This window comes from Ammospiza nelsoni, chromosome 13, assembly GCF_027579445.1.
Source record: "Ammospiza nelsoni isolate bAmmNel1 chromosome 13, bAmmNel1.pri, whole genome shotgun sequence".
Taxonomy (NCBI): Eukaryota; Metazoa; Chordata; class Aves; order Passeriformes; family Passerellidae; genus Ammospiza; species Ammospiza nelsoni.
The window spans coordinates 14,164,455-14,177,368 of NC_080645.1; the positions used below are offsets into that span (position 1 = coordinate 14,164,455).

Sequence of the window (12,914 nt, forward strand, 5' to 3'; positions counted from 1 at the left end):
GTGTTCGTGACAAAGTCAAACCTTGCCTCTGGGACTGCAGAAAGCTTTTAGGGCACATGTAACTGGTGAGCACAACCAGCACTGTTCACAGCCCAGCCTTCCTAAGAGATACGTGATCCCTTAAAGTGACCTGGGATTTCTGAGGACAACAATTCTCTGATGTAAAGTGCATCTCTGCCACCTCTCTGCCTATCCTTGTTCTGGGGCTCTGCTTTTTCATGCAGAGGAGGTGCATTTATGTATATCCGTGAAATCGTGTCTGCTGACCAAAGTGTAGTGCGCCACTAGGTGGCAATGCAATAAATCCAGGGAATCCTGCAGCCAGCCAAACGCACCTCACTTTCTTAAGGAGTGAAATTCTGGCCACCAAAGCCTGGAGTGGCACCCCTAGGAGCTCTTATTTGGCCTAACTAAGTAGAAGCAGCTCTCACAAGCAGTAATAGGAGCTCCAGCATCAGTTACTGAAACTCCCTTTTCTGAGGTTTAACAATTAGCCTGTAATTAACTGAAGCAGAAATTGTCATGCTAGAGTCATAATGTTTAGCACAAGACATAGGACAACCTTTTTAAAATGGATTTCTCCTTAGTGAGGCATTACAGATGTTATTTGGAATATGTGAGGATTTTATTTTGCTAAAGAAGTAGTTTTTGAGATTGAAAAAGACAATTATCATCTCTAATTGGCATTTGGTGTAATGTGGTCCTTTAAACGGATGTTGTAGAACTCTCAGGGAGCTGGGTGGTTTCATTAAGATGCTCAGCCTGGATTTACTGACATCAAGGGAAGTTCAAGCACATCTTAAGTTACTCTGTTGATTACCATCATTGCTGTGTACATTTCTAGGCAGGTACCTGCTAGTGCACACATCCCTGAAAGGAAAGAGGGGAAGACCAAGCGCAGGAAAGGTAGGACCTGAATCTCTTGGGATTTTCAGGAGTCCAGTGCTCACAGAGCAAGCAGGGAGCCAAGCATCCAGGACCTCTGCAAGCTCACACCCTCCATCACAGCCAGGTAACTGTAGGTCTGCATCTTGAAGACAATGGGCTGGTTTTGCATGTAAAATTAACAGTGTTGTTAAAACACAGCTAACACACTGTTTTCTGCAGCATCAGCTCTCTACCATCAGAAACAGGTCTGTCTCTTCTGTTCTTGTATTGGTGTGTGCTCTGAAGGTCTAGAAGTGTCACTTGTTTTAATTCCAGATAATTTTTCTCCACTTTAGGTTGAAGGTGGGGAAATGAAAAAAAGGGAACTCAGAAAACTCATTGTCCTCCCAAAGTCCTTGTACCCATGCAGGCAGGGACAAGCCTTGCAAGGCACGTCTCCACCCCTCTCCTGCACAGAGCTGAGGCTGGGGCTTGGCCCAGTTCGGTGACTGCGGCAGCCCTTGTCTCAGTGACAGCTACTGGAAGAGCTGGTCCCCAGACGTGTGCAAGGATCTGGATTTAGCTTCCTTTTTCCAGGTTGTAACTGTGATTTCTCTGTGGGCATTGTCTAAAAATAAAGCAGGACCTGTCTGCTGGTGAAATGAAGAATGGGCTGGCTCGGGGTGACCACTCCCTCCCGTGTGTAATTCAGGGCTGTTTCTGGGAATCTGCACCGCGCGTCCCTTGGAGGATGGCGGCTTGTTCTCTCTCTGGTGTACAGAAAGAGGTCACCTTCTTATTTCCAGCTGAAGGGGGTCACAGCCTGTCCCATGTACCTCAAATGCTTGTTCTACATATTTCAGGAGAGGGTGCAATACCCTTTATTTCACATGCTGGTGCTGGGCAGCTGGAAGCAAGCAGCACACCTATGCGACAGTATCTTGCCAGATTGCTTCAGATGGGGGAGATTTCAACTCCTCCTCGCCTCCCAGAGCTAAGTATCACTCTGTGATACTTGTGGTTGTATATATTACTGCTGCAGGGCAGTTTCTAAGACCTACCATAAATGTATTTTTGCAAAAGCTCAAATCTCCCTGTGTCACTGCAGGAATTCTTTGCAGGAAGATGGGGAGACTAAAAGGCACAAAATTGTCCTGATTCCTGACAAATTCAGTTGGACACTGCTGCAACTGTGTTTTCTCTTTATAAAAGCATAAGGCATGGTCCACTGAGTTCCCTCTGGATTTGTTAGCAGCTTTTGGTTTTAGAGCTGTGGAGTCAATATACAGACTTTTAAGATATTAGCACTTAATGGAGTTGATAATTTATAGCTGATTACTTCAGAGGGATACAAAAGCTTCTTTTTCTTTTTTAATGACCTGAATAATGATTAAGTTGAAGTCTGGGCAGACAAATCAGCTTGATTTATTTAATTGGTGATGTAACAGTGAAAATTCAAAATAAAGATACGCATGTTAAAATGTGATAAGCATATCCTGATTGTTGTCTCTGTGTGCTACTGCATTTTACCCCACAGCTACTTGTTTTAAGTTAAAACTTCATTTTTACATTTCCTAGTATGGGTCATAAAAGTAACCTTTGGGATAAGGAGCTAACAGCTCATCCAAATCAGTTTGTTCACACACACCTGACCTCTTTGAGATTTACTCATATACTGAGAATTAAAAATACAATTCTTCCTTTTTTACCCACTCCAGCTGTATTCATGGAAAGAAGCTGTGTGGTAAACTTTTTCTGTATGCTTTCCAACTGTTTAGTTATTTCCATCTTTCCTCAACTGACTATTTTTAAGGCTCTTTTTCACAGTTGTATCGGTCCTCCAAGAGCTCTACTTCTGCCTGAAGCTGCCAAGTCAAAGCCTGTTTTATTTTTTTCAGCATACTCAAGTCCAACAGTCTTATCTTGGCTTATCGCTCCTACCAGCTTTCATCCTAGCTCCCTCAAATGGAGAGCAAGAGGAGGCAGATGCTGGGACACAGAGATAAAAGAGAAGAGAAGCAGGACATTTCACTTGGATTTAATGCATATTAAAAGGGGAGATTAATGCATTTTCATTTTCACATTGCTCTGGATGGGCATCTTACTGTACCTTTGGTGAAGTAAAGTGACCTTTAAACTTCTTGGGACTGGACTGCAGAGATAGCTCTGAGCCCTTCTCAGAGCTGAAAGAGCTGAGTACTACAATATGTATCTGATGCTAGTGCAAGGCTGATTTTTTTGGCTGAAGTTCTGTTTCTCCTTTTGTGCAGGGATTCCTGAAGAATGAAAAAGATAATGCATTGCTGTCTGCCATTGAAGAGTCTAGGAGGAGGGTAAGTTGGAAGAAAGCACCATTGGTTTTGCTGGAAAACAGAAACAGGAGAGGTTTGCAGAGTCCAGTTTTCTTCCCTTGAAAGGGATCAGTACTTAGTCTGTGAGAAAAAGACAGAGTTACCCTTCCCCCTTCATCTCCTGTATCTTCACCTCTGAACAAATAGTTGTTTTGAAGATCATCTGAGCAGCAAGTTGTTTACTGATAAGAAATTCATCTAATCCTGTTTCTGAATCTATTTGTGCTTTTGGTGTCTGTCATGTTCTGGGACAGTGATTTTCACAATTGAATTATGCAGCATGGAAAAATGCTTCCTGTTGTTTGTCTTGTAACTCCTTCTTGGAAATGTCATTCCATACTTTCTAGTGCTCATGTTATGATTGTTTCCCTCCATGTATCCTGAGAGCATCAGGTTTAGAACTGAGCCTGTGTTTCTTTCAAATGATAAGAAATAGTACATAAGCATCATTAAATTATTTCAATTACACAAAATTATCTGTAAGTATTGAAGCATATTTAAATCCCTGTGATTATAGTGAAGCTATGGGTAAAACCTGTATCCTGCCTTGAAAGTATAAAGTGAATTTTATGATGCAACAAAGAAACACAAATCTTAAGCTCTGGTTGCATGCTAGCACTGTAATTAAACGTTTGCCAAATGTCATTGTCTCTTACCAATTCTTTCTTCTGAGGAATGTTTTGCTCATTAATTGACAATATTCTAACAGTGAACTGCAATGAAATGAAAAACTTAGCCAACCAAGACATTTAGTTGAGTACATTGCAGCACGGAGCTATGTGAACAGGAAAGAAGTAGAGGACACAATATAGCTTATTGTCTATTTAGAATTAGTGGAGAGTCTCTTATTTCCTGAGGTGCTATGCCTGAGGCTGTTAGTCTCACCCCAACAATAACAGAAAAGGTAGTGAAACATCTTCTCTATCCTAATGCTATTCCTAAAATAAGGGAATATTTCCCTTACTGAGGGAAAAGCTGTTTCCTCCCATATGTTCCTCAATTGGATCTAAAGACAATGTAGCACATCAGCCATTTTAAAGGTAAAGGTTATTTTTTCTTGGGATTTGGTTTTCCTGTGTGCTTTCCCAAGTTATGTTCCTGATTAAAGAGACTTCCTGATTCTTTGACACTTGTTTATTTTCCCTTAATATTTTGATTTTTATTTTATCCTATTTCCTGTTAAAAAGGAAAACACACTGGTAAAGACCTGAAAATTATTGTGGGCAATAAACACCATCTTTGTTAAGAATGCAGCAAGTCAGACTGTTGTAACCTCCAAGGAGGTGAAAAGCTAGTGGTCACTAGAGAAGTTAAGTCTCAACAAACCACACAGATCAGTGATGAACCTGGATATTGTGTGTGTGCTGCTGAGTTAAAGGAGGAAGCCTTCGGATTTTCCTCCTGCTCAGATTCCTGTGCTGCCATGCCATGGAAGAGACACAGTTTCCCTCTTTTACCAGCTGGGGGTATGTGAGAGTTGTCTTAACTCCACGTACACCTACTTTCTGAATCCCATTGTACCTGAACAGGAAGGCTGTTAAAATAACCTGCAGCACACCATTAGCTCTTGAGGGCTGACCTGGTTGATTTATGTAGTTGCTATTTTCTGTTTCATTTTTAGGCTTGTCTATTAATAGCAGAGGTAGGCTGGTGGGTGTTTCTATATGTTCCTTAGCTCTTGTTCTTCTTCACCAACAGACTTTTGCCATGGCTGAGGAGTATCACCGAGAATCAATGCTGGTTGAATGGGAACAGGTGAAACAAAGGATTCTTCATTCTTTGCTTGCATCAGGGGAAGATGCTCTTGATTTCACCCAGGAGAATGAGGTAACTCTGTCTTTCTAAATGCTGTGCACAGTCACACACAGCATTGTACACAGCTGGCACTCCGGCACTGCTGAAAACACCTCTGAAATATTCTGCAACTACAACTGTGTGAAAATGAGAAATATAAAATCCCTATTTAACTCTAGAATGGCTCTGACGAGCAGAATGCATTGTCTAGCAGAATATCAATCCTTTGTGATTGTTTCTATTTGTTGGCTGATGGGTACAGGCAGTGGAGCTGCTGTTGCTGAAGCTGTGTTTTGAGCAGCAGATGTGCTAGCTGGAATCTTAGTCACAAACACATTCTAGGTCAATATACCCAGAGGACAGAAAACACACTGGGGGCTCCAGGAAACCCTTGTGATGTGACACCAGGGAGTTTCTCAGGTGCAATTGTGCTTGCACATAGGTCTTAGAATGTCTCTTCCCCTTATCACTGTGTGCTGGCCTGGATTTATGGCTTTTCATAGGAGGCTGATGAAGTCTCTCAGGTTTCTTGGCAAAACCAAATGAATAAACAACAACAAAAAAAAGCTTTCCTTTTTATCTTGCTGTCTCATGCAGACCAGATTAGAATTTTGTGCTGCTCAGACCTCTATAGTGTTCAGGTTAATCCAGCAGTGGCCAAATCCTTTGGGCAAGACTGACCCCGTGTTTAACAAAAGAGATATTGACTGTCATCTTAAAACATTCCTTATCTTCTGTTACAATTTAAACCTTCACAGTTTATTCTCTTAAATAAAATGTTTCCGTTAAATGAGTAGAGCAAAGCAGGGTTACCTGCAGGGTGTTGGGAACCCAGCTCCTCTGAGCTGAAAGCATCAGACAGCACCTGTGATCCCTGGGGCACAAAGTTACATCACTGCTGCTGCACTGTGCTCCATGAAAATGCTCACCTTGAGAGGAGATAGGGAGTGGGGGGATGCAAGTTGCTGTGCTTTCAGGCTAAAAAAGAGACACATTTTTTATAGCCATGTTCTCCACCCATGGAAATAAATTCTTGTTCATTGGGGTGACCTGCAAGTATACTGAAATAAAAAAAGCCCTTTGTGCTAATGTGGTATGACCTGTATAGGGATTTGGAAATAATTGAAAATGTTAATGAAATGTCCCTTTCTGATTACTGTTCTTTTAAATGTAGGTTAATCCCAGTTAGCATACCTCTTTTTATAGAGGCTGTCTTCCCCAGAAAATACTTTACTGATACTTTACTGGGACTTCTCAAAGGTTGTCCAGCTTTCCAATATTAGAAATGCTAAATAATGCAGACTGAATTAATTTTAAACTAGGAACAGCTATCCCATTATTTTAGGATGTGAATCTGAAGACTTGGCAGTTACACTAATAGCTTCTAACATCTTTGGTTTGTGTGCTAGTTACTGGTATGGGGTTTTCCTTTTGGAATGTGGATGTTAACTGCTAGCAAAAGTAATTTAATAACCCACTCTGAGCTGGTAAAACCCCTATTCTGGTGTTTTATTGTCAAATGGATGCTATCCCCAGTCCATGGCACTTGAGATGCCAAGCATCAAATTGGTGTGAGGGAGGAGGGGAGGAAACTCAGCTCCTAATGTTTCTGGTGAATGTGTTTAAAGACTCAATGTACACTATCACTCAGTAATACTCTGTTTCAAAGCTTTCATAGTAGCAGTATGTCATTTCAAGAGCATTTAAAATCCTTGATATATTCTAGTCTTAGCCTCAAGAAGTCAAAGGTCTGAGAGGTTTGAAGTGCATCTACTGTGTTAAAAGCCTGTTATCTAACCTCCCCACAGCAGGTTGTTCTTCTAAAGCCTTGTTCCAGTCAAATAAGTTTTTTGTGTGTATGTGACACAAACAGACACAGCCTGTAGAATATAGTAGAGGTTTAATTGATATCCTCTGGAGATGGAGAATCAGCTGAAAAGGCACAGATCCAAATGCAGCAGGGGGCCGCTCTGCCTGCGAGCCAATTCTCAAGCTTTGGGCAAGCTAATTTGGGCAGAGTGAAATACCAACACATTATTCATGGAAATAAGACCAATTAACAAGCAAAGCTCACGATTCAAAGAACCTAGTGCAGGACTTGCCACTGAGGTTTTCTGTTTCCCCCTTGTCCTTCAGCCTGGCCACCGTTTTGTCAGGGAAAATCAGAGCTGATAAAAAGGTGCTTCTTGTGGGGCTAGAAAGGAAGGAAAGTCTGAGTTTTGTCTTCAAGGTATCAAACACCTATGGGCTGAAGGTATTGTCCTGACTGTTGTGCCATGAGGTGCCCAGGCATTTCCTTTGTCCTTTTCCAAGTTTTTCCTTATTCCAGGTTTTTCTTTCTTCCACCCTGGCCATAAGCTCCTCCACTCCTGCTGTCAGCACTCCTGCAGTGATACAGAAACACTGGCACCTCTTGGTTACTGTTCTGCCCCTCTGTAGCACATCCTCATACCCCTTAACTCCCAAGCACTGCAAGATGCTTTCCACTCCACCACAGAGTATTTTGATGGGGTTTCTCCAGCTTGGTCTCCTGCCTAGATACTCAGTGTGTTTACTGGCCAAGCCATTTGGAGTGCTGACAAAATGTCTGCCCAGACTTCTGCTGAGGAATGTGCATATGCATATGAGGGTGATGAATAATGCATCTTTACATGCACGGGGTTTGGTGTGCAAGTGAGGCTGAATGCTTGGCTGAGTGCAAATGAAGGAGAACTCCTTTGAAAAGCAGCATCATTTGGCTAAGTGAATTTAAAAGATAAAAATGTCGTGGCAGAGCAGCTAAGCTGCAGCTTTGAGCAATGGATAATGTTCTGAGTAAATATTACAATTCTGAATAATGTTTTGGAAAGACCAGAATTCAGGGCAGGGAAAGGCAAAGGTGGTTGAGAAAAACAGCACAAGCCATTTAAGCAATACCAGACTAGAGATACAGCAAGATTTGTGTGTGTGCACTTACACTTCTGCAGTCCTTTGTGCATTACCCACTTTTCTGCTTTTCCTTTTGCTGCTCCAGTTAAACTTCAGAACCTGACCTGTTTTGAACACATTTCATTATATTTTTTTTGCTTGGTAAGTTCTGACTTTGCCAACAATGGATATCCTTCCCCTTCTCCACTTTCCCTCCATTAGTTTGGGGGGGGGAAGTCCTTCCCTTTTTGGGAGGATTGCCTGCACAATCCATTTCTGCAGTTCAGGGGGAGCTGTGGAAGTGGCCTTCCCCATGCTGACTCACTGCTTTAGTTTTCCTTTTGAACTTTCCCTTTAGCACAGCCATGTGATAGTTTAGTGAGCTAGTGCTTTCCTGTAGTTTAATAATTCAAAGGTGAAGCCAGAATGCACTCATGAGATGGGAAAAAGAAGGAAATAAGCTTGCTTCCATGGCTCTTTTTCCATAGGAAAGGAAAGTATAAGAAAATTAGGACAAATTCTAGACTTCTTGATTTTTTTTTTCCTGAAGTGCCAAGTCAGTAGAATTTAAAGAATTTAATTTCAATGTGGCAGTTCTCAGCTGCAGCAGATAGCTCAGAAGTGTTTTGTAAAGCAAAATGGTTAAACTAAAATTGGAGAAAGGAAAGGAAAATCCAACCCCAGAGCAGTTATTTCTTAGTTTCAGGCATGAACTTTTGAGTTTAGATTGTTACCTGAATTGGTTTGAACCCGGCAGTCACACACCAGTCTCTGGATTGCAGCCACGTGGGTGCTCTGTGGTGCTGCAAAGCAGAAAAAGGAGCAGATTCACAAAACAAAGCCCCAGCCCCTGTGTGTCTGCTGCTTGGGCACTGGCTCGAAGTGACACTGAGTCACTATGTGCTGGTCTTCATTCACTTTAGGAGGTGAAACCTCATCGGTAATTAATGACAACGTCCATAATTTAGCATTGCTTTAAATAACTCTGCATTTATCGGGCTCGGCACAGGGAAAGGCTGCAAAGCACCATTTCTGCCATCGTCTGTTTCCCAGGAAACCTGCTTTAACAGTTGCTTTGTTCTTTAGAACAAAGAGTTTGCCGGGTTTTAGGTGGGTTTAAAGGAATTTGTGTCAGATGATTTGGCAATGAAAGAAAAATGCAGATGCTTCTGAATATCAGTACCCACTAAGAGGGACTGTGAAGAATATTTTTAGTGTAAGTTCAGTTGCAGAAAGAAAAGTGAAAATGCTTTTTGGGTTTTTTGTAGGGGGTTTTTATAGAGCCTGAGGTCCAAATGCACCTGCCTGATTTTGTGATCAGGTTAAACATTATTTAAATAGCATTATTAGTGACAAATATTTGCAGTAATAAACTAATTTCAGCCATTTTAAAGTGTTGTCCAGGTTCATCCTTTGTATGTTCATTCATTTATATTTCATTATATTAGGGACAAACACTGCTGGGTGTTTATATTTCATTATATTAGGAACAAACAGTGCTGAGTATTTTTAATTCTGTAATCAAATGTTGTATGCCCTGCAGAAACCTGTAACTACAGATATCACAAAGCTCTTATAATTTCTTGATAGAGGTCAGTGCCCTTATCTTCATGTATAAATTCCTAGCCAATGCAGAGCAGTTTCTTGGCCATTCCAATTGTGTAACTTGTTTTGGTTTTAAATTTTGACTTGTGAGCACTTTACTGATCCAAACTCCTGGACTGGGACAGTGATTAGTAGTTGTCTTTGTAAGGACACATGCTCATGAGTGTAAGAGAGGTCTTACACGATGGAAGATACTCCAGGTTAAACTAATACAAAAATAAAATTAATTTGGGAGTAACTGAGAGAATGTTCAGTGCAAAACTGATCAGTAACATATCTGGAAGTTCATTTGTTTGTGTTATTTCATTTTGAAGTTGGGATACAGTTCCCAAAAAAAGCGAGGTTCTTTGGAAGACTCTGCCAGTATTTCATCCTCATTTGAAACAAGAAACTGAGTGATGGCACCATCTGGAGAAAAGCTGTCCATTTCTGGATCTCTTCCTGAAATCCACACAAGCCAGGTCGTGGCAGCAACATTGCTCCTGCCATGCTGCAGTCTGACAGGTGTCAGCAAAGCTGAACTCTAAAGCTGATTAAACTGGAAGTAAAAACAATGATTTTTTTCTATTGCATTTGGGCTTTATTTTGTTTGTACAGGCAGCAAGTTGGTCACATTTAAGGGAATTCTTACAGGCAAGACTAGAGCACATCCTTAAGCAATCCTTGGAGGTGCTCCTGTCTGCACTGCAAAGTAACCAGTGTCAGAGGCAGTAAAGCTGTTTGACCATATTGCCTAGGTGCACTGGAACAGCTAATGAGGATGTGCAGCCAGTTGTAACTGACTTGGATGGTAAAAAGCTTAATTTTTAAACTCTGCAGATGTACCTGCCCTTTCTCGGAAAAAATTACTGATTCCAGTTAAGATGAATATCCATGTCCTTGAGTTACATGGCAACAAGCTTGAAACCCTTCCTTTGCTGAAAGCTTGTCTGTTCCTTTTTGCTTGCCCCAACTATGTCAGTTGGCTTCATAATAAATATTATGCTTCTGAACTGAGCTTGTCTTGCTTTGATCTTCAGACCAACATGACTTCTGAAGCAGCTGATATTAAAGGACTGTTTACCTCAAAGGGATCTGTCTTTAAAATGATTGTACTTTATTTTTCAAACTCAAGACTGGCAATGCTGATGCTGAAATGAAGCATTACATTCTTTTAGAAAACAGGAAATAGCAGAGAGCATTACTCACGGTATGCTTTTCTCCAGAGTATTGAACATGAATGTTCAGTGATGGCTGTACTGAGAACATACCTGTGCCTTCTAGTAAATACTTTAAATTGCTTTATGCAGCATTATGCTATTGTGACATGTTGTATTATGAGTTTTATAAGAGTATAAATTTTGTATGCCATGATTCCATTGGCTGTCTCTCCCTGCTCTAGGCTCAAAATATCTCAATCTTGGCATAGTCTCTGTGGGTAAAAAGACTATTTTTTTCAGGTCAGGATATTGCCAGCGTACTTCCTCTTGCAGGAGACCAGCAGTGGAGCACTTTACAGCACAGTTGAATGCTGCAGTCCTATTTTATGTCCATATCATGGTACTGGGACAAAACTGAAGTATCAGATCTGCCAGATTGGATCTATTTGAGCTCATCTGTTGGATTCTACATCCTTGCTGTGATGGAGGTTCAGAGTAGATGCCTCACAGCGAGACATTGACAAGAAGCAACCTTTCAAGAAACAAAAGCAAAGAATTAAAATTATAAGGTGCTACCAAGAGACACTGATGTCCTAATTCTAGAGAGTTAATGGTTGGTTTGTGCACTGAATAAGGAGGATTTCTGTCACTTTAGAAATTTTAAGCTGTATTGGGAAGATAATGGGGTATTGCGGTGAGACTGCATTTTTCTCTATAAATGGTTCAAAACCCTGGATTTAGTTCTGTCAGGAACATGGTTTTGCTGTTCTTTAGGAGCAGATGTATTGGTAAAATGCATTGTGGCAATTCTAAAATTTGTATTTTCCTGTATGCTTCTGATTCAACAGCCCAGCTATGTTGGGGAGTTGGGGCCTCCAGGTCGCAGCTCCATGGACAGTGTGGAGATGGCTTATGCTCGTCAGGTGAGTGGAAGTGAAAATGCTTCAATAAACAGTGGGTTCTGCATGGAGAGAGATGGGGAAAATAAAGATTGGAGCTTAGTGTAAAAGAAAATATTGTAGGTAAAACATGAAAATATCTGCCTAGAGATAAAATGCTATTGACAAATGCATAAATCTTGATGCTTTTAGAAGCATACTCACCTGCGTGCTACAGGGTATTTTTTGTCTAAACGAGATCCTGAGCACCATATATGACTGTAGAAAGCATTTATTCTTGTAAAGGAAACTGAAATTCTTTTAAGTTTTCAAAAGCAGATTTTTTAGGATTTGTGTCAATGCATAATTGTTTACAAATGAAACCTTTATATTTCCTTTATTTTATTATATGGAAGATCATTTTTCTCATGTATGTGTGTAGGAAAAAATATGCTGAAGTGTTAATCCTGATATTTGTTGAATTATATCCTATTTTAATAACATTGCTTATGAGAGGCTTTAGTGCATCAGCTATGAATTAACATGCCTGGTAGCATTAGACACCCTCGGAAGATTTTCAGAGAAAACTGATAAACCTTTACATAACCAATTTGTTACTGTCGTTATTTGAGATTATCTGTTTGCCAGCACTGTTGAGAACAAAATGAAAGAAAAGGACTTGATTTTTCAAAATGGAATATGTGAAACGATGTTGCTTAATTTGCACACAATTACTGTTACTGTGTTCTTTGGCTCAGTCTGCATTTGAGGCAGAGAGCAGCTTGTGCATCTGTTTCCCTACATCTGCATTCAGTTATGGTAACTGGGAAGAAACTAATAGCAAAAGGTTCATGGTTGTGCTGATAAAGTGTACATTTGATTTAGTGGCTCTTAGTAGCTTGTTAATTTTGTTCATATCTACTGTAATGTACCCACAGTAAAGGTCTTCTTTGAAGCCTGCCTGTGTGTGCTTTGAAGCCATCAGTGTTACTCCATGCTGTTTTTTGGGATGGGAAGCCCAGTCTCTGTAGCAGTTCTTGGCTCTGGGGTGGCTGTGGAGTCACTGTGGCCAGTGGGCCCTTGTCAGGGTCACAGGCTGTGCACAGGCTGCTGCAGTGTGCCCTGGAAATGTGTTTTTGGCCAGGCTTCTGCTACCAGAGCACTTGGTGCAGTCACTGTGTGCTCCCAACAAGAGCTCCAGAGAAGCTGGCCTGGCTGAGCTGTCCTTATGTCAGCCTGCTGCAGTGTCAGCACTCTGTGTGGGGCTCCTGTGGGGAGCTGGGAGACCTGGAGGTCAGGCAGGAGAGCTGGTGATCCATGCTGCTTCTCTTTATCAGCAGCTGTGAAATGTGTTTTAATTACAGTGAAGTGAT

General features: G+C 41.1%; 1 protein-coding gene across 4 annotated transcripts in view; it reads left to right on the forward strand.

Moving 5' to 3' along the window:
• The window catches only part of NUP93 (nucleoporin 93), a 78,390-nt gene that overhangs the window by 45,345 nt on the left and 20,131 nt on the right, over positions 1-12,914 (forward strand). For all 4 annotated transcript variants that reach the window (XM_059481356.1, XM_059481358.1, XM_059481359.1 and 1 more), the window contains 3 exons: positions 3,138-3,200; positions 4,917-5,045; positions 11,512-11,586. In XM_059481356.1, coding sequence (XP_059337339.1) covers positions 3,138-3,200; positions 4,917-5,045; positions 11,512-11,586 — 267 coding nt within the window. The remainder of the gene's footprint in view (positions 1-3,137; positions 3,201-4,916; positions 5,046-11,511; positions 11,587-12,914) is intronic.